The following is a 23,164-nucleotide window of genomic DNA, read 5'->3' on the forward strand; positions in this document are numbered from 1 at the left end:
TCATGGATATGTAAGTTTGTTTTCTACCAAATTTGTGAATTTGGGGGCCATTTTTTTCTTTTAATATATTTTTCTTCCCCATTCTCTCTTTCTTCACCCTTTGGAAATCCAGTTATGTGGAATTTAGACCACTTTATATTGTCCTACAGGTCACTGAAGTGCTCTTCACTTTTTCGGTCTTCTTTTCTGTGTTCCTCAAATTGGATACTTTATTTTGCTCTGTTTTCAAATTCATTGTTTTCTCTTTTCTTTTTAAGTTTTCCTCTCTCAAATCTTCTATTAAGCTCATTCAGTCAACTTTTTTTTCATTTTAGATATTATGCTTTTCAGTTCTAGACTTTCCATTTGTTTCTAGTTTGCATTTCTATGCTAAGACTCCTATCCTGTTCAGTCACTGCAACTATATTTTCTTAGAAAATGGCTGCTTTAAGATTCTTGTTTGCGAATTCCAGTGTAGATCATCTTAAGATCAGTTTCTGTTTGAGTACATTTCTCTTGACAGTGGATCACCTAAAATACGTTTTTGCATGCCCAGTAACTTTTTATTGCATACTAGACATTATGGATGATGTGGTACAGAGACTGTGGATTCTGTTATCTTCTGAAGAGTGTATTTCTAGTAAGTAGTTAACCTGGTTAGATTCATACTCTGAACTCTGGCTTTTTGCAGTTGGCAATAGCTGAAGTATTTGCTCAGTTCTCCATTCAGCAGCCACCTCTGTCATTCAGTATGGAATCTCTTCTACAAATGTATAATTCAAGAGTTAACCAGTGATGCTGGTGAGGTTAGTTGCAGTGGCTCCAGTTGCTTTCATCCTCTGGCTCCTCAGGCCACTGTAAGGGGTGCTTTGTGCTTGAGCTCCTGCTGCCAGAGCTATCAGCACAGGGAATAGCCCTCACTTGAAAAGCTCTACAAGGGGAAATCTCATCCAGTGCTGTTGACTTCTTCCTAATGGGAAGGTGTACTCCTCTCCTATTTTTATCACTTTTATTGCTCTCCAGAGCCTTCAAATAGTTATTTTCTTAATATGTTATCAAATGTTTATCGTTATTACCTGCAGGAGAAGATAGTCTAATAAAAGTTGTTTCACCATTCCTGGTAGTGGAACTTTCTCTGATGTTCTTTGCATTGTTATATTATAATTGCTATCAAACTTATAAAAAACATCATCTGTATGTTTAATATGGTCAGCTCTCTAGATCTTTGTTTGCCTGTTAAATGTGTTTTCAGAGGAAAAACACTGTGTAAAACTGACATTTTTAAATAGCACAAATAGTTATTATGTTGTGAAATGAAAACTTAACATTTTTTAGTGCCAGGCACAGTGGTAGATACTTGACATGTGTTTGCCTCATTTAATCCTATAATGTAATGACTGTCATTGCTCTGTTGTGCAGATAAGAGAACCAAACAGAACTGATCTTTAGAGGGAAAACTTATCAAGGTGACACGGCCAAGAAGTTGGGATTAGAACTTAGTACTATAGTTCTTACTCTTTCAAGGACAAGAACTTTGTCTCTGGGCCAGAATAGTCAAGGAATTTTTTTAAATATAAAAATTAGTTTTTAAGTATGGGAATATGTTTATATACTGATTGGAAGGAGCTGATAGAGAGGAAGACATTTAATATTTATAAAGAGCAGTGTGATCACTGATGGAGCAAGTCAGAGGTGACAGGGAGTAATGAAGTTAAATGTTGAAGAAAGTCTGACCTTCAGCAGATGGAAACCTCTCTCCCTTAGAGTGAAGGGAAGGACATAAGGATTGGAGTGGCTATAAAAAAGCTTAAGGGACGAGACAGGATGTAGAGGGAGTGAGTTAGTCTGAATTTTCTTGATAAAAGAGTCTATTAGGGTAGACTGAGAGTCTCTTGAGTTGTCATTGGGTGAAGTATTGGGGAGAGTAGCAGAGGTTTAAATATTCCCTGACGTAGTAAACGGTAGAGGAGGCTAAACAGAGTTAGGCAGAGTGATTGATGACTGGGGCTCAGAGCTCAATTGAGTTTGGAACCATGTGTTGTAGGTGCATGGTTATGTGGTTTCCTCTGTGCTTTGCTATCTGTAGTGAGATTAAAAAGACTCATGTTCCTCCGAGATCAGATTTATAAGGCACGAATGATGGAAGGACAAAGATGCAGAAGAATTATGGGTGCTTTTATAGGAGTATGGTCTTCTGTATAAATATCTGAGATTAGTTGAGTTGATCTCCTATTGGAAGTCTTTAATTTGATTCTAAAATGTAAGATGAAAGTTATTTCAGAAATAAAGTGTGGGGCTTCCCTGGTGGCGCAGTGGTTGAGAGTCCGCCTGCCGATGCAGGGGACGCGGGTTCGTGCCCCGGTTCGGGAAGATCCCACATGCCGCAGAGCGGCTGGGCCCGTGAGCCATGGCCACTGAGCCTGCGCGTCTGGAGCCTGTGCTCCGCGACAGGAGAGGCCCCAACAGTGAGAGGGCCACGTACTGCAAAAAATAAAATAAAAATAAAGTGTGATGACCCATAGTATAGAAATACTATGGGCAGCGTGTGTGATGTGGTGGGAAAAACTTGAGATAGTTGGAGACCTGAATGAGTGCCGGGATCCTGACATGGAATAACTGGATGACATCAGGGAAATCGCCAACTTGGCCTCTAGTTAGTTGTTTTATAAAGTGCAGGTAGCCCTTAAATTCTACAAGAAAACTTTTTTTTCCACCTTCAGAGATAAATTAGGAAAATCATATTTTAAAAATAACCTGAAAATTTACCCTATATGTGCTTTTTCCTACGTTGCTATAAGAATTTGGAAGGGGAGGGGGTAATACAAAACATATTTAATATTTTCTTTATAGCTCTAATTTTCTGTATGCCTTCCATAGTAACCTATTGCTTGATGCATTTAGAAGAGTTAAAAGTGCTTTAGCTATTAATAAGTCCAATTTTCTGTGAGGCACCCAGATGAATAAAATATACATATACATCTAGTATAGGACAGCACTATTGTTTCCCAAATCTTACATAATCTACTTACGAAGTCACCCCCAAATTTCATAGAGTAGAGTGTATGTGTATGGATAGTTGTCTCTAATTATTCTTGGGGAATTATCTGTATTCCTGATCACCTCTTTATAGGACCCATTGCATTGCTATTCGGCGACTTCCTCAAAGCAGGAAGAATCCCAAAGTAAGTGAATCATACCTCTGACTGCTGGTTGGGCAGTGAGCCGTTCTCTGCTTTTGGTCTCGTGCGTGACTGAGGGGAATGGATTTCACGGTGAGGAACAGGAGCACGTTCTCAACTCATGGATCACATGCGAGTGTTTCCTTCCTCTGTCACTGATGACTTGGAACTGGCTTGAATAATCCCTGTCTCTCTTGAGAGTATATTTGTGTTTAACATCTGGGGGTTGCGGGAGTCCTTTCCATGTCTTTCATCAGGTAGATCTACTTTAACCTTAAACTGTAAGGACCACCAAGGGAAAGTTTCTCTAGTTGAGAAGGTAAGGCGTGTGGACCGGCCTGACGACTACAGCCCAGCTTGGGATGTATCCCTCACAAGCACCTCATGGCAGATGTTTCCTGGAGAGAAGTGGGAAACCTGGGTGAACATGTTAGAATAGTGCATCTGTAAGGCCTTCGTATCCAAAAAGTCCATCAGCCTTTGGAAGTTTGATGTCTTTGTGAACTGTGTTGATTTCATTCAATCAGTAGTTTATTAAGCACCACTGTGTACCAGAGACTGTTCTAGGTCTTGGGGACACAGCAGCAAAGAAGACACAGTCCCTGCCCTCGTGGAGTCCTGTAGTAGTCGAGGTAGGCAGGTGCTAACCAAAGAATGATAAGTACAAGGGTGGGAAGGACTGTTGTCTTCCACAGGATGGTGAGGGCAGCCTCGCTGTGAAGGTGACAGTTGAGCAGAGTCCTGAAGGAAGAAAAAGAGCCAGGCTTTTGTGTCGTTGGGTGTTTTTGTGCATATTAGAAAACCCACCTGGAGGTTTAAAAGTTTTTAAAAGCTTCTTCTCTATGTTGATCAGTTAACAAATGTTGCTTTGGAAAGCCTAAATCCTAGGGACCTGTGGCTCAGTGAGCAGACAGAGCCTTTTTCCTAAAGGAAAATGCACCCTTCTTTCCAGACAGATACAACCCCAGGCCTGGGCAGACACGTGGTGAGAAGGCAGAGCTGGATTTCGGTCCCTCTCACCCCTGCAGCCGGTCACCCTTGTGCAGTGCACAGACTCCTCAGTGCAGGCGCCCTGTGTGATGGGTGGTGGTGGAATTTCTCGGCAGAGAGAGCAGCAAGATTAGAGGCGCTGAGGCAGGATGATGTTCAAGAAACACCGGGGAGACCAGTGTCATGGGAGCCAAGTGGGCAAAGTGGGATTGAAGGAGATGAGGTCAGACTTGGGGTTCACTGATACTGATTGTATTTCTAATAAGATATTTCTTATATATTAGTTCAAAGAACTTTCATATATGATTTTACATGATTTTTACAGCAACCCATCATAAGCTCAAAGAAGTTTACAAAAAACTAAGTAATATGATTAGCAAGTATAGGAATTTAGAAATTAACTGAAGTCCTCTGTTTTCAGCACTTTTTATTAAACAGTGCCTCAAAAATGAGTAATTTTAAGGCATTAAACCTTAAAAAAAAAAAAAGTCAGTTCCCTAACAGAGTTCTGTTTTTACAAAGCAGACCTTGCTAAACTCTGTGTTGTGATTTGGAAGCATTAGGTAACTATTCTCCTTTTCTACAGTTAACTTTAATACATTAAATTTTTTTTTCTGTTGCTGTAATTTAAATGTTTTTTGTAAAACCGTTTACATCTAGTTTCTCATTTTAATGAGTCTCTAAAATATTATCTGTCATCTCACAACACATTTCAGAAATGTGGCACTTTAACCCAAACCATGTAATTGTTACAAAATTAATAAAAATGTCTCCACTTCTTTGGCTGAAAGAATCCTCTGCCTATTAATCAGGGCTGTCCTGTGCATTTCTTTCAGCTGGAGATGGAAAAGCTTCAGCTCCAAGCCCTTGAGCAAGAGCACAAGAAGCTGGCCACCCGCCTGGAGGAGGAGCGAGGCAAGAACAAGCACGTGGTCCTGATGCTGGTCAAGGAGTGCAAGCAGCTCTCAGGCAAAGTCCTAGAGGAGGCCCAGAAGCTAGAAGAGGTGATGGCCAAACTGGAAGAGGAGAAGAAAAAGACGAGTGCGTTAGAAGAGGAACTCGCTGCTGAGAAACGAAGAAGCACAGAAATGGAAGCTCAGATGGAAAAACAGCTCTCAGAGTTTGACACAGAGCGGGAACAGCTTCGTGCCAAGCTGCACCGAGAAGAAGCACACACCACTGACCTCAAAGAGGAGATAGACAAGATGAAGAAGATGATCGAGCAACTGAAAAGGGGAAATGACAGCAAACCCAGCCTCTCTCTCCCCCGGAAGACAAAAGATAGACGTTTGGTCTCTATATCTGTGGGAACAGAGGGACTGATGACAAGATCTGTTGCATGCCAGACAGACTTAGCGATAGAGAGCACTGACCCCGTGAAGAAGTCACCTTTGACCGTGCCTGTAAAGCCTGCCATGGGGAGCCCCCTAGTTTCTGCCAATGCGAAGGGGAATGCATGTGCCAGTGCCGACTTGGTCAGGCCAGGTATCGACAGGCAGGCTTCCCACGGTGACTTGACTGGTTCCTCTCTGCCCACTGTCCCACCTCCAAGCGCAAACAGAATTGAGGAAAATGGACCGAGCAGCGGCTCAACACCAGATTTAACCAGTAGCGCATCCCCGCTTCCCAGCACCGCCGCCCCGGCCGCTGGGCACACGCCCGCCCCACCTCCTCACAGTTTACATTCACCGTGTGCCAACGCGCCTCTGCATCCAGGCCTGAACCCGCGAATCCAAGCGGCTCGGTTTCGATTTCAGGGCAATGCTAATGACCCAGACCAAAACGGGAACACCACCCAAAGTCCTCCATCCAGAGATGTATCTCCTACAAGTCGTGACAACCTAGTGGCCAAACAGCTAGCTCGGAATACTGTGACCCAAGCACTGTCAAGATTTACGAGCCCTCCAGCAGGAGCGCCCCCGAGACCTGGAGTGCCCCCCACGGGGGACGTTGGCACCTACCCCCCCGTCGGTCGGACCAGTTTAAAGACTCCCGGTGCCGCACGAGTTGACAGAGGAAACCCTCCTCCCATCCCTCCCAAAAAGCCAGGGCTCTCCCACACTCCTTCTCCACCGCACCCGCAACTCAAGGTTGTCATGGATAGCAGCAGGGCCTCCAATGCAGGGGCCAAAGTTGATAACAAAACTGTGGCTTCGCCTCCTTCCAGTTTGCCACAAGGGAACAGGGTAATAAGTGAGGAGAATCTCCTTAAGTCTTCCTCCCCTCAGCTGCCACCAAAACCATCCATAGATTTAACTGTGGCACCTGCAGGCTGTGCCGTTTCAGCCCTGGCCACGTCTCAGGTGGGTGCCTGGCCTGCTGAAACCCCTGGACTGAACCAACCTGCATGTTCAGAAAGCTCCCTTGTCATTCCCACCACCATTGCCTTTCGCTCTTCCATAAACCCTGTTAGTGCCTCATCCTGTAGAGCAGGTGCCTCAGACAGCCTCCTGGTAACAGCATCAGGTAAAGGGATTGGAATGTTATACCCTTCTTTAAGAATGTGGCCTGTCCTCTCACTTGCCTTTGTTTCCTTCACATTGCCTTGAAACGTTTTTTTTAATTTGGTACTTTTTTTTTCCTATTTCTTTCCTCTCTTTTTTTGTGTTTTGCTCTAAAGGCTCCGGGGTATGGTGATTCATCTTGCTATATGAATTGTGGTTTTGTTATGCTAAGTGTTGTCTTCTTTTAAAAATAACCTGAAAGTAGTGGTTTGGAGCACATGGAGACCATTAATTTAGAGAGACTGAAGCATTTCCATGGGAGGAAGGGCTCGTCCTTCTTATTAAACATCTGTCTCAGAAGACCTCAGTATTAGTGAGCCATCGCCAGACAGTCAGTTCTGTCCCTTCTGAGATGACATTTGAAAGAATGCTTTCAAGTAGTTATTGACACTACAGTCAACCTTGGATTATCAAATTGATTAGAGGTGTTCTGTAATTGGTATATCCTAAGTTTTAATATCAGTTTGGTGTTTATTTTTTTTAACCTCAAAAATAGTGTGTATATTTGTAAGTCTCTGTTCTAAGTTTAGTTTATTTCAGAAGTTATTTAGAGCTGTCATCTCCTAACACTTGAGCACAGATGGATAACATAGCATGTGGACTATATTAGAGAAGGTTTCCATTGCAGATGTGGTTTATGAAGTCACCGAATCTGGGACTCTTGAACAAAGAATCGATAAAGAACTGGATTTTTCCCTTTCGTTATATAGTGCTAGAGGAAGCATTGCTTTTTATTGGCATTCATCTTTCACTGAGTAAATGTGGCTCTAAAATAATGTTACGGTGTCATAGTTCTGTTGAAACTTTGCAGGGTCTCTTCTACCCCAGGATCTTAGTGGTTAGTAGAGACTGTTGGTTCTAATGAGAGAGAACTTTAAGAATTAAAGGACGATCTGAGCTGTGTTATATTTAAAATTTAGGGAGAAGCATGGGAATAAGAAAAACAGGTAGTACTGTACTTGCTAATTTTATCAGGTAATGAGAGCATTATAATGGGACTTATTTATCCAATTATAAGCTGTCTCCTTGAAATTAAGCTCTTTGAGAGGCTAGATTCATATTTTAAGGGGCAAAATTGGGAATTGGAAACAGCATGGACTTTGATGTCAGTCAGATCTGCCTTGGAATCTAGGCTCTGCCATTGACAGCTGTATGTTTTGGGGGATTTTTCTTGAACTGAGCAACTTTTCTCATCCTTAACATGGAGCTTATGCTGCTCATATTGGGGAGGGTGGCTGTTAGGAGGATTTAATATCATAACATACAAAAAGCATGGTATTGAGCTTAGAGCAGCATGAGTGATGAACAAAAAGAGGGGCTATTACTGCTTCAATTTACTGTTGCTTAAAGCATTTTGAAAATTTCCTTTAGAATTGACTCTGGTATTGCTTTGGGATGTCTTTCCAGGCATTGAGCATTCCATATTTTTTTTAATCTAAAATGGTATTACTGAGCTGGATGGCCTTTCTCATGGCCTAAAATGATGTTAGCTGTTTGCCACAAGTTAAATCCACCCTCGAAGGAGGAATTTTTGCTACCATTCAAGGAGCATCAGAGAATGTGCTGTAAGGACTTAAGGTAGTTGCAAAACACAAGTTCCAAAAATGTTTGGGGACATGGCAGTGCTGTTGACATAAATGCATAGACTATAAAACAGAAAACACTTCCTGGGATATATGAATTTTGCCAGTTTTTTAAAAAATACAAAGCCATCTTTGCTTTATACCCCAGTGATTTGCCAGTAGTTGCCTTGGTCATTACTGTGTTCCAGAGTTCAGCTCCAAATGCCCTTTGTTTCCCATGGAAAAGCTTTAAAATCAGGATCCGTGACTGAAGAACTTTTGACAGCAGGATATTGAGTTAACCTTTAAAGTCAGAGAATTCCTAGTCCATTATTTATTCACTAAAATGCTCTGCCTAGGATACAATGGGATTTTGGATAAAGGAACTATAACTCCTCTGAAAAAACACCTTTGCTTGTGTCTAGAGAACAAAAGAGGATAAATAGTGGAACCAAAGAAATAGCAGTCACTGAAGATCCGTGAAACTGGTTCCTCATTTTCTGTTCTCTGATTTTGCAGTTTGGCCAAAATATTCTTAGAACTGCAGGATTGCGTTTGGTGCGGTAACAAGCTTTTTTGTCGTTTGATTATAAGATATAGTTTATTAGGAGAAAATGGAGGCAGTGGAAGTTGTTAGCCATCAGCAAGAATTTACTGAACATCCATTCTATTGAGGGATAGAAATGTTACTGCAGTTACATAGTTGGGGTGTATAATTCAACCGTGGATGTAGGTCAACCTAAACTTTCCAAATGAGATATAGGATTTCACCTGTTTTCCATTTAGATGCCCCTATTTTTGCTGCTGTGCCCACTGCAACTAGGAAGCACCCCCCATCCTCCTTCCTAACCTACCTGTGCCTGGGTGAGCATGTGCCTCGCCAAAACATAGGCTCAGTGAAGGGTATGCATCTTGTAAATAGCCACTAATGTCATTGTGATTGCTAAGAGCAGGACATGGGGACAGAGCATGTCTATCAAATACCTGGTTGATGTGTTTTCCAATGTCGGTGATGAAAAAAGCACTGGACTGAGTATAAAAATGCAACGTTAGTCCATTTCTGCTCCTTGCTATGTATTACCCTACAGAGCAAATTCTCTCTGAGCTATTAGTTTTTCCATCTAAAAATGAAAGCACTGAACCAAAAAAGTAATAATAGTTCCAAACCAAAAAGATGTATTAAAATTGCCTGTTGAATTTTTCAAATAGCATCTCACTACCTCTCCCTCTTTGGAAATCTAGATCCCATGATCTTTCAAACTCTAAAAATCTGTTTCTATGTCAGCTTATATGTATGATAAACAATTATGGTTAAATGAAAGCACTGAGGAGAATTGCAATGACGAAAGATACCACTTTAATGAATTGTGTTGTAAATTACTCTAACTCGATTAGCAGTTTTATAGCCAAATGTTAAATTTTTAAATAACCTTTAAAATTATAAACAAATTAGAATTTCTTGCTGCTGCTGACCTTGTCAAATGAACACATTTTAATTGTTAGGTGAACAGAAGCCTAAACCAGAAATCACCCCAGGCAACTGAGTTTCCATACCCTTGCAAGTGTTGTTTCTGTTTTTTTAAAAAATTATTATTTGATACATTTTATTTAATTTGGTTCAGATTTTTTTCCTTAGGTAAACATATATTTAAAAAATTATCCTCCATGTTTAATTGGCTTAAAGGCTAAGTCAGAAAATGAGATTGATCTGAGCTATGAATGAGATTAACCTTCTCCGCACTCTGAAGCTGATGCCAGAAGCTGTTCTTCACTCCTCTGCCATTGCATGTTCTGTCTGTTCCCTTCATCACTGCACGTTCTGCCAGATGCTCACTTTTACTAATGTTTGCACATGATACTGCAAAGCTGAATGACCTTTTCCTAACATCATTAAAGTAGCTGTATGACTGCAGGTCTGTTCTATCATTACTTAACCATTACTTAACCAGTCAACTAAATATTATCACTTTTATCATTGTCCGGAATTTCAAATGAACAGTAAAGTCTCATGGTGAAGTTTTATTTTTCCCATCTTTATAGCAGGATTTATTATAATAACTTAAGCTTGCCTGTGCTGGAGAAAATTGAAATGATAGTGGAGATTAAAAAATGTAGTTAAACTTTAAGAATACTTGGTATTTATAAAGCATTTTTTTTTCACTTTTAAAAGATTATTAAGTGTATTTAAAATAAGAAAATAAAATTGATATATATTCTTCTGGAGTTTTGTATAACAGAACTGTAAGACTCTTGAGTGGTCTAGAGATTGAGAAAATTTTTGAATAAAATATTTTGTCTTAAGATAGCTTAACATTAGAAATGGAGTTTCCCAGGAAATTATCTCCATAATGGACTATTTCCATTAAAAAAGTTAAAATGTATTTATATTTTAATTGTCCCCCAAAGTCTAGAATTGTATTAAAAAAAGAAAAATGAAAACAAAACCCAAAAGAATAGGAAACCATTTAATATATACCAGTTGATATTCTTAAAAGGGTGTCAAGAACTGAGACCCCTGGCGTGAGGTAGAGAGATTGAGAGAGACAGAGGGAGAGACAGAAAGGGGACTGGGGTCAAGGTCGGGAGGGAGGAAAGGGAGAGAGACAGATAGACAGACTGACTGAGCATGAGCCACAGTCCCTCCCATTCCACAGAGGACCACAGTGCCAATGCGTTTGAATTGCTTTTGTGTTTGCTTTGCAGTCAAGGTTTCATACCTTGGTGTTTATAATTTCTCTGTTTATCATCTATTTCTAATAAGTACTGATTTAATTTTTGTGGGCTTGTTTCTTTGTTTTTAAGAAAATACAAAAGGTAAAATGTTATCAGAGAGGAGCCTTCTTGTAAGTATGAAGTAAAAAATCTTACTTTTGTAAGAAGAGCTAATGAATATCAATGGGAAAATATCGTAAAGTTTAGATAAATATTTAATTTTGTGAGCAATGAATTTTATGTTATTGCAGTCTAATAGGGTAAAAGCAATAAATTACTCAGAGACCCAAATAATTGATTCTGAAGATATAATATCCAGTTTTTAATAAGCAGTTTCATTTGTAGAAACTGCTTTTTTTCCCCAAAGAATCTTTAAAATACTGAGAAATACTTTGATATGCACTTTTTTTAATACTTAGTGAAATAATTTAAGGCCAATAATTCAAGATTCAATTATGAGTTTATTACATATTAATATAACACCCATGTACTTAGAATATTATCCTGTTACCAAGGTGCAGGGAATATAAAAGCTCCACTATTGTATCTTACTACAGAGAATGTTACCAGACAGAGGTAGAAAGTGTACCCCAGGAGTGAATATGTGCACATATGCCCCATATACACACCAACTTTCAGGTTTTGGGGGCTCCATAAGGAAGAAATAAAAATGACTTATTTTGAAAGTTAATTGTATTTAAGCCTAAAATACACTAAGTACCTATATATCATGTTAAATAAACATTTTTACTTTACTGTTTTTACAGCCTTTTGATCAAGGAAGAATTCAGAAAATTTTCCATGCTATATGCAACCGACTTCACACACTTAACAGATTCTCTTCTAAAGCTGCTAAATACTGATGAGAAATCTCTATGATAACTCTTAATGACTTTTGTTAAAACTCTATGGTAGAGTGTTCTGTTTTGTGGCTGATGAAAAGTTTTTGGTGCAAAATGTGAAGATGGCCAGATGACATAGTCTTCAAAATTGTGTATTGAATATTTGTGCTGGTATAGTCTGTATATGTTGTGCTTCTGTTAGCTCTTGACACTGAATAGAAGTTGGCTGCCCATTATTTTTCTTCCCAAATAAGGGAATTCAAGGAATGTAAATAGATTCCTTGACAGTATTTGGTCCATCTCAGTGGTTTATGTAAAATTTATATTAAGTACCTTGGAAACATTGTAGAAAAAGGAAAATTTCTATTTTTTAGAATTATCTATATCTTATATCTAAAGATATCTATCAGTTGATACCCAAAATTGAGGAAATCTGTACATAATTTTAAAATTCAAATTGTTTTGAAACCCTGAGGAGGTGTTTGAACTTTCAGATCGAGACAGCTTTCTTAGTTTCCTGAAACCAATCACCCCTTTAACACTTATCTGTGCAAGACTGATGACTAAAAATAATTTGTCACCATGTATGTTAATTTAACTAACAGTAGATATAAGATTGAAATAACAGTACAGATTTATGCTAAAGTAAATATTAACAGATTGATAATGTTAGAAACCACGTAATCCTCTAGGGGTACATGTTCCTGTGTCTGTGTGTGTGTAATTCAGAAAGGAGTGGGTAATATCTGTCTCTTGACCTTGCTCCTACTCTCTAACTAGGGTCACTTTAACCCACAGGCTGGTCACCCTCCCTAACCCCTTTGCTAATGAGTGGTGGTCCTGCCCCCCTGGCTGGCAGGCCCACCCTTCTTCAGCAAGCTGCTGCCCAGGGAAATGTCACTTTATTATCAATGCTGCTTAATGAAGAAGGACTGGACATAAATTACTCCTGTGAAGATGGCCATTCTGCCTTGTATTCTGCTGCTAAGGATGGACATACAGGTAAGATGGTGGCATCTCACCTCACTGTATCACCCTCTTGCAAAAGGATGCAGAATCAAAAGCACCTGTAACCACTGTTGTGAGCAAAAGGTGAATTTAGGTTTCAAATTTTCTCTTTCAGGTAGAATAAATAACTTTTTTACATGATTTAAAGATTTTATAAGCATTTTAAAAATCCAAATTGGACAGTTCCGTAATAATCTAAACTTTTACTGCAGATAGCAAAAAGTTATCTCTGTTTTATGCACAATGAAATGTATTCGGTTTGTAGAAATTTGGGGTCTAGTAACTGTAAAGGACATTTTCAAATAAAGCCCCCCCATATGTTATCGCTTTGGCCAGGACAAAATAGCTCTAATTTGTTAGAAATAGCTGGTGTCTGTGAAAGCAAAGCCTTAGGGCTTTAGCACATGCTGCAGTGAGGGAAAGTTTGAGTAGTTAGGAAAGGTCATGGGTCTGAAATTGTTCTGTAGTTGGAACAATTTATAGTTATTTGGATTTTTTTAAGAGAACGGAGAGGTTGTACAATTATAAACGACATATCGATGAAGTCGGGGAATTAATCTTGTTCCTTGAAAAGCAAATCTTAGAGTCAAATATACTAAAACATACAGTAGTGCAGATAAAGAGATGATTCGATGGCAAGAACAAAGTCAAATAGTATTGCATATGTAAGCCATGTGATCCTTGGATAATTCACATAATGTGGCTTCCTTGGAAGTTTTCAGAGCTTCTCTCTGTTCGAGTGGACTACATGCAAGATTCTAGTGAACTACAAGATGATAGCTCATTATTTTAAAAGTATTTTGGAGTACTTCTTCCAAAGTACTGTGGGAATTTTCTCTAAAGAAATTCAGTCTAGTTAATAACATGTGGAATGTGAGGTCTAGGTGCTATTTTTGCCTGAGTCTGATGACTTTGTGTGGGTTCTCCTTGATCTTCATTCAGGGAGTTAAGTATAAGATGACCACAACATGAAAGCATTTTAAAGATTAAATTAAACATCATAAAGTAAGAATTTAACTATTTAAATACAAAGAATGGTATATCAATTTGGCGAATGGATTTTGTTCTCCATCCAGTAATAATATTTTGGGGGATTGACTGATGGGAAAATCTGATAAAACATTTTCTGACATATGACAGTCCTTTCACTCATCAGCAGCTCCTCTCCCCCCCATCCCGCCAAAAAAAAGAGAAAGAAGTCATGTCTTAGTTGGTGACTCTGGGGTATTACAATCCTGGGGGAAAGGGGCCGCTTTCCGTTTATAATAGTCTGTGGAGTCTCACAGCGGCCCTGAAAAAAATTGTCAGATGAGCTGTGCATCAGAGAGGTCCCTTGGGGTTAGTGTTTGTCTACAGCTCGTACAGAATTTGGTTCATCATGACTAAGTGGGGAATTAAAATGGCTTTCTATTAAAATCCATAGACTGTGTGAGATTGCTGCTGAATGCAGAAGCCCAAGTCAATGCTGCTGATAAAAATGGCTTCACACCCTTGTGTGCTGCAGCTGCTCAGGGACATTTCAAGTAAGTGATGCTCTTAATTCTTTTTTTTTTTTCCTATGAAAAGAGCCTCTTTATAATTTGCACACATATTTTAGTTCTGGCTGAATGTGTAAACTAGTGCTTAAGATCCATTGGCAAATAAATTCAACTAAACATATTTGAGAATTTAAATGCAAAGTAGGATCCTAAATTTGCTCTTCTTTTTTTTTTGTTGTTGTTTGTTTTTTATACAGCAGGTTCTTATTAGTTATCAATTTTATACACATAGGTGTATACATGTCAATGCAAATCTCCTAATTCATCCCACCGCCACCCCCATCCCCCCACCGCTTTCCTTGCTTGGTGTCCATACGTTTGTTCTCTACATCTGTGTCTCAACTTGTGCCCTGCAATCCGGCTCATCTGTACCATTTTTCTATGTTCCACATACCTGCGTTAATATACGATATTTGTTTTTCTCTTTCTGACTTACTTCACTCTGTATGACAGTCTCTAGGTCTATCCACATCTCAACAAATGACTCAGTTTCGTTCCTTTTTATGGCTGAGTAATATTCCATTGTAGATATGTACCACATCTTCTTTATCCATTTGTCTGTTGATGGGCATTTAGGTTGCTTCCATAACCTGGTTATTGTAAACAGTGCTGCAATGAACATTGGGGTGCATGTGTCTTTTTGAATTGTGGTTTTCTCTGGGTATATGCCCAGTAGTGGGATTGCTGAATCATATGGTAATTCTATTTTTAGTTTTTTAAAGAACCTCCATACTGTTCCCCATAGTGGCTGTATCAATTTACATTCCCACCAACAGTGCAAGAGGGTTCCGTTTTCTCCACTCCCTCTCCAGCATTTGTTGTTTGTAGATTTTCTGATGATGCCCATTCTAACCTGGTGTGAGGTGATACCTCATTGTAGTTTTGAATTGCATTTCTCTAATAATTAGTGATGTTGAGCAGCTTATCATGTGCTTCTTGACCATCTGTATGTCTTCTTTGGAGAAATGTCTGTGTACGTCTTCTGCCCATTTTTGGATTGGGTTGTTTGTTTCTTTAATATTGAGCCGTATGAGCTGTTTATATATTTTGGAGATTAATCCTTTCTCCGTTGATTCGTTTGCAAATATTTTCTCCCATTCTGAGGGTTGTCTTTTCATCTTGTTTATGGTTTCCTTTGCTGTGCAAAAGCTTTGAAGTTTCATTAGGTCCTATTTGTTTATTTTTGTTTTTATTTCCATTACTCTAGGAGGTGGATCAAAAAAGACCTTGCTGTGATTTATGTCAAAGAGTGTTCCTGTGTTTTCCTCTAAGAGTTTTATAGTGTCCGATCTTACAATTAGGTCTCTAATCCATTTTGAGTTTATTTTTGTGTATGGTGTTAGAGAGTGTTCTAATTTCATTCTTTTACATGTAGCTGTCCAGTTTTCCCAGCACCACTTATTGAAGAGACTGTCTTTTCTCCATTGTATGTCTTGGCCTCCTTTGTCATAGATTAGTTGTCCATAGGTGTGTGGGTTTATCTCTGGGCTTTCTATCTTGTTCCATTGATCTATGTTTCTGCTTTTGTGCCAGTACCATATTGTCTTGATTACTGTAGCTTTGTAGTATAGTCTGAAGTCAGGGAGTCTGCTTCCTCTAGCTCTGTTTTTCTCCCTCAAGACTGCTTTGGCTATTTGGGGTCTTTTGTGTCTCCATACAAATTTTAAGATTATTTGTTCTAGTGCAGTAAAAAATGCCATTGAAATTTGATAGGGATTGTATTGAATGTGTAGATTACTTTGGGTAGTAGAGTCATTTTCACAGTATTGATTCTTTCAATCCAAGAACATGGTATATCTCTCCATCTGTTGGTATCATCTTTAATTTCTTCCATCAGTGTCTTATAATTTTCTGCACACAGATCTTTTGTCTCCCTAGGTAGGTTTATTGCTAGGTATTTTTTTCTTTCTGTTGCAGTGGTAAATGGGAGTGTTTCCTTAATTTCTCTTTCAGATTTTTCATCATTAGTGTATAGGAATGCAAGAGATTTCTGTGCATTAATTTTGTATCCTGCAACTTTACCAAATTCATTAATTAGCTCTAGTAGTTTTCTGGTGGCATTTTTAGGATTCTCTATGTATAGTATCATGTCATCTGCAAACAGTGACAGTTTTACTTCTTCTTTTCCAATTTGTATTCCTTTTATTTCATTTTCTTCTCTGATTGCTGTGACTAGGACTTCCAAAACTATGTTGAATAATGGTAGTGAGAGTGGACAGCCTTGTCTTGTTCCTGATCTTAGAGGAATTGGTTTCAGTTTTTCACCATTGAGAATGATGTTTGCTGTGGGTTTGTCATATATGACCTTTATATGTTGGTTCCTATAAAGAATCAACCTGGTTGGAACCTTGAGGTAGGTTCCCTCTATGCCCACTTTCTGGAGAGTTTTTTTTTTTTTTTTTTTTTTTTTTTGCGGTATGCGGGCCCCTCACTGTTGTGGGCTCTCCCCTTGCGGAGCACAGGCCCCGAACGTGCAGGCTCAGTGTCCACGGCTCACGGGCCCAGCCGCTCCGCTGCATGTGGACCGGGGCACGAACCCATGTCCCCTGCGTTGGCAGGCAGACCCCCAACCACTGCGCCACCAGGGAAGCCCCTCTGGAGAGTTTTTATCATAAATGGGTGTTGAATTTTGTCAGAAGCTTTTTCTGCATCTCTTGAGATGATCATGTGATTTTTGTTCTTCAATTTGTTAATATGGTGTATCACATTGATTGATTTGCATATATTGAAGAATCCTTGCATCCCTGGGATAAATCCCACTTGATCATGGTGTGTGATCCTATTAATGTGTTGTTGGATGCTGTTTTCTAGTATTTTGTTGAGGATTCTTGCATCTATATTCATCAGTGATATTGGTCTGTAATTTTCTTTTTTTTTAGTATCTTTGTCTGGTTTTGGTATCAGGGTGATGGTGGCCTCATAGAATGAGTTTGGGAGTGTTCCTTCCTCTGCAGGTTTTTGGAAGAGTCTGAGAAGGATGGGTGTTAGCTCTTCTCTAAATGTTTGATAGAATTCACCTGTGAAGCCATCTTGTCCTGGACTTTTGTTTGTTGGAAGATTTTTAATCACAGTTTCAGTTTCATTGCTTGTGATTGGTCTGTTCATATTTTCTGTTTCTTCCTGATTCAGTCTTGGAAGGTTATACCTTTCGAAGAATTTGTCCATTTTTCCAGGTTGTCCATTTTATTGGCATACAGTTGCTTGTAGTAGTCTCTTGGGATGCTTTATATTTCTGCCATGTCTGTTGTAACTTCTCCGTTTTCATTTCTGATTTTATTGATTTGAGTCCTCTTCTTCTTTTTCTTGATGAGTCTGACTAATGGTTTATCAATTTTGTTTATCTTCTCAAAGAACCAGCTTTTAGTTTTATTGATCTTTGCTATTGTTTTCTTTGTTTCTATTTCATTTATTTCTGCTCTGATCTTTATGATTTCTTTCCTTCTGCTAACTATGGGTTTTGTTTGTTCTTCTTTCTCTAGTTCCTTCAGGTGTAAGGTTAGATTGTTTATTTGAGATTTTTCTTGTTTCTTGAGGTAGGCTTGTATAGCTATAAACTTCCCTCTTAGAACTGCTTTTGCTGCATCCATGGGTTTTCAATCGTCGTGTTTTCATTGTCATTTGTCTCTAGGTATTTTCTGATTTCCTCTTTGATTTCTTCAGTGATCTCTTGGTTATTTAGTAGCGTATTGTTTAGCCTCCATGTGTTTGTGTTTTTTACGTTTTTTCCCCTGTAATTAATTTCTAATCTCATAGCGTTGTGGTCAGAAAAGATGCTTGATATGATTTCAATTTTCTTAAATTTACTGAGGCTTGCTTTGTGACCTAGGATGTGATCTATCCTGGAGAATGTTCCGTGCGCACTTGAAGAAGAAAGTGTAATCTGCTGTTTTTGGATGGAATGTTCTATAAATATCAATTAAATCTATGTGGTCTGTTGTGTCATTTAAAGCGTCTGTTTTCTCATTTATTTTCATTTTGGATTATCTGTCCATTGGTGTAAGTGAGGTGTTAAAGTCCCCCACTATTATTGTGTTACTGTTGATTTCCTCTTTTATAGCTTTTAGCAGTTGCCTTATGTATTGAGGTGCTGCTATGTTGGGTGTATATATATTTATAATTGTTATATTTTCTTCTTGGATTGATCCCTTGATCATTATGTAGTGTCCTTCCTTGTCTCTTATAACATTCTTTATTTTATAGTCTATTTTATCTGATATGAGTATAGCTACTCCAGCTTTCTTTTGATTTCCATTTGCCTGGAATATCTTTTTCCATCCCGTCACTTTCAGTCTGTATGTGTCCCTAGGTCTGAAGTAGATCTCTTGTAGACAGCATATATATGGGTCTTCTTTTTGTATCCATTCAGCAAGCCTGTGTCTTTTGGTTGGAGCATTTAATCCTTTCATGTTTCAGGTAATTATCGATATGTATGTTCCTATGACCATTTTTTTAATTGTTCTGGGTTTGTTTTTGTAGGTCCTCTTCTTCTCTTGTGTTTCCCACTTAGAGAAGTTCCTTTAGCATTTGTTGTAGAGCTGGTTGGTGGTGCTGAATTCTCTTAGCTTTTGCTTGCCTGTAAAGCTTTTGATTTCTCCATCGAATCTGAATGAGATCCTTGCCGGGTAGAGTAATCGTGGTTGTAGTTTCTTCCCTTTCATCACTTTAAGTATATCATGCCACTCCATTCTGGCTTGTAGAGTTTCTGCTGAGAAATCAGCTGTTAACGTTATGGGAGTTCCCTTGTATGTTTTTTGTCATTTTTCCCTTGGTGCTTTTAATAATTTTTCTTTGTCTTTAATTTTTGCCAATTTGATTACTATGTGTCTCGGCGTGTTCCTCCTTGGGTTTATCCTGTATGGGACTCTCTGCATTTCCTGGACTTGGGTGGCTATTTGCTTTCCCATGTTAGGGAGGTTTTCAACTATAGTCTCTTCAGATATCTTCTCTGGTCCTTTCCCACTCTCTTCTCCTTCTGGGACCCCTATAATGTGAATGTTGTTGCGTTTAATGTTGTCCTAGAGGTCTCTTAGGCGGTCTTCATTTCTTTTCATTCTTTTTTCTTTATTCTGTTCCACAGCAGTGAATTTCACCATTCTGTCTTCCAGGTCACTTATCCATTCTTCTGCCTCAGTTATTCTGCTATTGATTCCTTCTAGTGTAGTTTTCATTTCAGTTATTGTATCATTCATCTCTGTTAGTTTGTTCTTTAATTCTTCTAGGTCTTTTTTAAGCATTTTTTGCATCTTCTCGATCTTTGCCTCTATTCTTTTTCCGAGGTACTAGATCAGTTTTGCTATCATTATTCTGAATTCTTTTTCTGGAAGGTTGCCTATCTCCACTTCATTTTGTTGTTTTTCTGGTGTTTTATCTTGTTCCTTCATCTGGTACATAGCCCTCTGCCTTTTCATCTTGTCTGCTTTTCTGTGAATGTGGTTTTTGTTCCACAGGCTGCAGGACTGTAGTTCTTCTTGCTTCTGCTCTCTGCCCTCTGGTGGATGAGGCTATCTAAGAGGCTTGTGAAAGTTTCCTAAATTTGCTCTTCTTAATAATAGATGTTTGTATATGAGGGAAATGAAGAAGAGGAATATGCTGTTTCCAAACCTCATGTGAATGAACTTGCTTCCGAAGAAGATTATTTTTAGCATATCAACATAAAGTCATCCCTCCTGTCTATGGGGGATTGGTTCCAGGACCTCCTACAGATACCAAAATCGAGCATGCTCTAAGTCCGTTATATAAAATGGTGCCGTATTTGCATATAACCCACGCATGTCCTCCCGGATACTTTAAACCATCTTTAGGTTACTTATAATACGTAATACAATGTAAATGCTATGTAAATAGCTGCGAGCATGTGGTAAATTCAAGTTTTGCTGTTTGGAACTTCCTAGGATTTTTTCTAAGTATTTTCCATCCGGGGTTGGTTGAATCCGCAGATGTGAAACCTGCAGATAAGGTCAGCCGACTGTGTATGTGGTTATATAACAGATTGTTAAACACTTTGCTGTTCACTATTTTCCACCACCGCAACCTAAAAACCTTTTTTATGTGTGATGGCATTAAACGTAAAACATAGAATTATATTAATTGTAATACTCTTATAGCTTCCTACTGGCAGTTTATTCAGTATTAAATCCCAATTATTCACTTTGTTTTATCGTTAAAAAAAAATTGAAGCAGAGCTTACATACTGAAAGAAATTACAACACAAAACCAAAAAGAGCCTATTAAGTAAAATACATGTAAGTTTAGCAGTGATTTCTTCAGTAGCTTAATAAGTCAGTTGACTATAGATATAACTTTCTAAAATCAAGTAATATTTTAATAATAGAATATAGCTGAATTGCTTTATTTGCCTGTGATGAAGTGGCAGGCTCTGGAGAGTGAAAGCTGTGTTCAACTTTTTTATTTTACCATCCCGATAGAAATGTTTCCTTTAACAATTCTCAGGATTCTTGAAGTACGGGTTTTACATTTTACACTAATGTTACTAGTCCTAAAGGTAAATTTTAAAAAATTCAAAATGCATCCATAAAGTACAGTATTTTTTTTTTTTCTGTGTGTCTAACTTGTCTCATCACCCTGAGTTTATTGTTGAGGATCAGAGCTACTGATTTTGCTGCTACTTTTTGCATGTATCCTAAGTCCTCCAAGAGAGATTCTTCTCCTGGGCTACACTTTTACCTTTACTGCCAGCAGGCAATCTGTAGGGCCACTTGCTTGGATAGTATAACAGTCATGGGAACAGAGGCATGGATGGTTTTGCAAAAAGGGAGAACCCTGGTGAAATGCAGGGGCTTGATTAATTTAAATGTGTATTAGATACACATTAGTATGTAACTTATTTTAAAAATATGCATAAACAAACCAAATGTTGCCAAGGGAAGCCAAGAAAAAAACATGCATCTGAGCAAAGAAACAAAGATGTGAGTTCCTTCTTAATTTGATGATTTATCACTCTTTTTTAAGTTTATTCTCATCTAATTTTGCAAACTGAAGTTAGTTCCTAAGTGCCGTGAAGTCTTGAATTTACCTCATTGCTTTCCTTCTTGATTCTCAGGGCAATGTGTTTCTGCTTAGCTGTGTCTTTTTCCTCATAAACTAGCCCCACTTCAGGAGACAGGACAGCCTCTGCTGTCTTTTCTCCCCAAGATGGCCCTTTTCTGTCTCCGTACTGCCTTTTATAGTGGAGGCAAATGGTGCCCTGCTGTCTGTGCTATTTTTAATTATTTTCTCAAGTGGAAATCTCAGAATGACTCAGCAGCCTGACTTTTTTCAAGGTTCAAACTATTTTGAACCACAAATAATATATATGTCAAGCACAGTTAAACATATTCCAAGGACTACTTTCACAGTTTGGTTGCAGAGAACTGTCATAAACCACGTATTCACACTTGATCAAAGCTGCTATTTTAAATTTTCATGGGAGTAGTTAAAATACATCTTCCCAGGCTTGTTAAAAACAGTATCTATGTAATAAGACCAGGAATAATTGATACATATATTTAATAATTCATGTAAATAAAGATGCAGAATTGCTCTAGCATTATTTTCTCTATTTAATATCTTGGTCAGGTGGTACTTCAGAAATCAAACCCAGTTTGTATGTAATTAATCATAATCTTGCATTTAGGTGTGTAGAATTATTAATTGCATATGATGCTAATATTAATCATGCTGCTGATGGAGGACAGACACCTCTATACCTGGCCTGTAAAAATGGAAATAAAGAATGTATTAAACTCTTGTTGGAAGCTGGAACTGACCGAAGTGTAAAAACCAGAGTGAGTACCTGTATGTTGGGTTTTGTCCTATCATTTACAATACGTCTCCAAACTCTACAGCTCGAAATACAGTTGCTTTGTTTTGTTTTGCTTTGAGGATATTGGGTAAGGACATTGTCTTATTTGTTTGAGCATCTCATTATTAGAAGCTTGTTCATTAGCCTTTCTTTTTAAAGGTAGTTGGTGTAGTGCCTGGGAATTGTAAGCAATGGACAAAGGTCAGCTGTCATCGAGATCGTCGTCACTATCCACAGTAGTGCTCATTTGTAGTATGTGTAAACAGGAGGGAGTTTGTGGCAAGACAGTGCCCATTGCCAGTACTTAGAGGAAGGTTATTTGGTGCTCACTGTTCTTCCCAGGACTGACGTTTATTGTTGCTAAGATTATGCAACACCTCACAGAGTTCAAGGTCATTGTCTAATTTGAGTCAGAACTTGAAGCACTGTGTATGGAAACCCACTATGAAGCCTAACAGGCTGAGGTAGCTGTTGACTCCATCCCACACAGTTCTGGTACCTCCTGTACAGGGTGCACAGGTGAAGTCAGGGACTTGGAAACTGAAGAAATTTGGAGTCTGATCCACAGAAGAGTCCTTGGATAATACTTCTGGCTCAGCCACACAGAAATGCATTTGAAACAAACTTCTCAATTCAGCTTCCCAAACTGGTCTTCATCAACCTATCATGATAGATTTAAGGACCCAGAAATAAGCCTTCGTACACTGGCATGCATTTCTCCAGTGGGGGCCCATCTAAGGACTGGTGGGTTTAACGGAGCCCACTCTTCACTAGGATCAGGAATTTATTTATTTTTTTTCAGCTTCCCAGAATGTGAAAAGTGTAATAATCACTACCCTCCAGGATATTCCTGAGGAAAGACAAGTGTAGACATCTTAATCTCCAAAGGTTATCTGAACCTTGGATCTCTTCTGTTAATAGAGAATTGACTATACTGTGCATCCATTTCATAGGAAACACCCTTAACATTTTCTAGGATAAAAAGGTGCATTACCTACTTTAAGGTCACTCTTAGATTTTGGATTTTCTTAATTTATCAGAAGAAAACA

At 38.6% G+C, this 23,164-nt stretch overlaps 1 protein-coding gene across 1 annotated transcript in view; it reads left to right on the top strand.

Moving 5' to 3' along the window:
• Window positions 1–23,164, top strand: part of CTTNBP2 (cortactin binding protein 2) — a gene marked incomplete at both ends in the record, with an annotated part of 154,124 nt that overhangs the window by 67,770 nt on the left and 63,190 nt on the right. Inside the window, 6 exon segments of the mRNA XM_082662319.1 lie at window positions 4,985–6,451; window positions 11,017–11,037; window positions 11,039–11,057; window positions 12,567–12,770; window positions 14,200–14,299; window positions 21,948–22,098. Coding sequence (XP_082518445.1) covers window positions 4,985–6,451; window positions 11,017–11,037; window positions 11,039–11,057; window positions 12,567–12,770; window positions 14,200–14,299; window positions 21,948–22,098 — 1,962 coding nt within the window.

The sequence above is a fragment of the Grampus griseus genome (assembly GCF_964374135.1).
Source record: "Grampus griseus genome assembly, chromosome: 9".
Taxonomy (NCBI): Eukaryota; Metazoa; Chordata; class Mammalia; order Artiodactyla; family Delphinidae; genus Grampus; species Grampus griseus.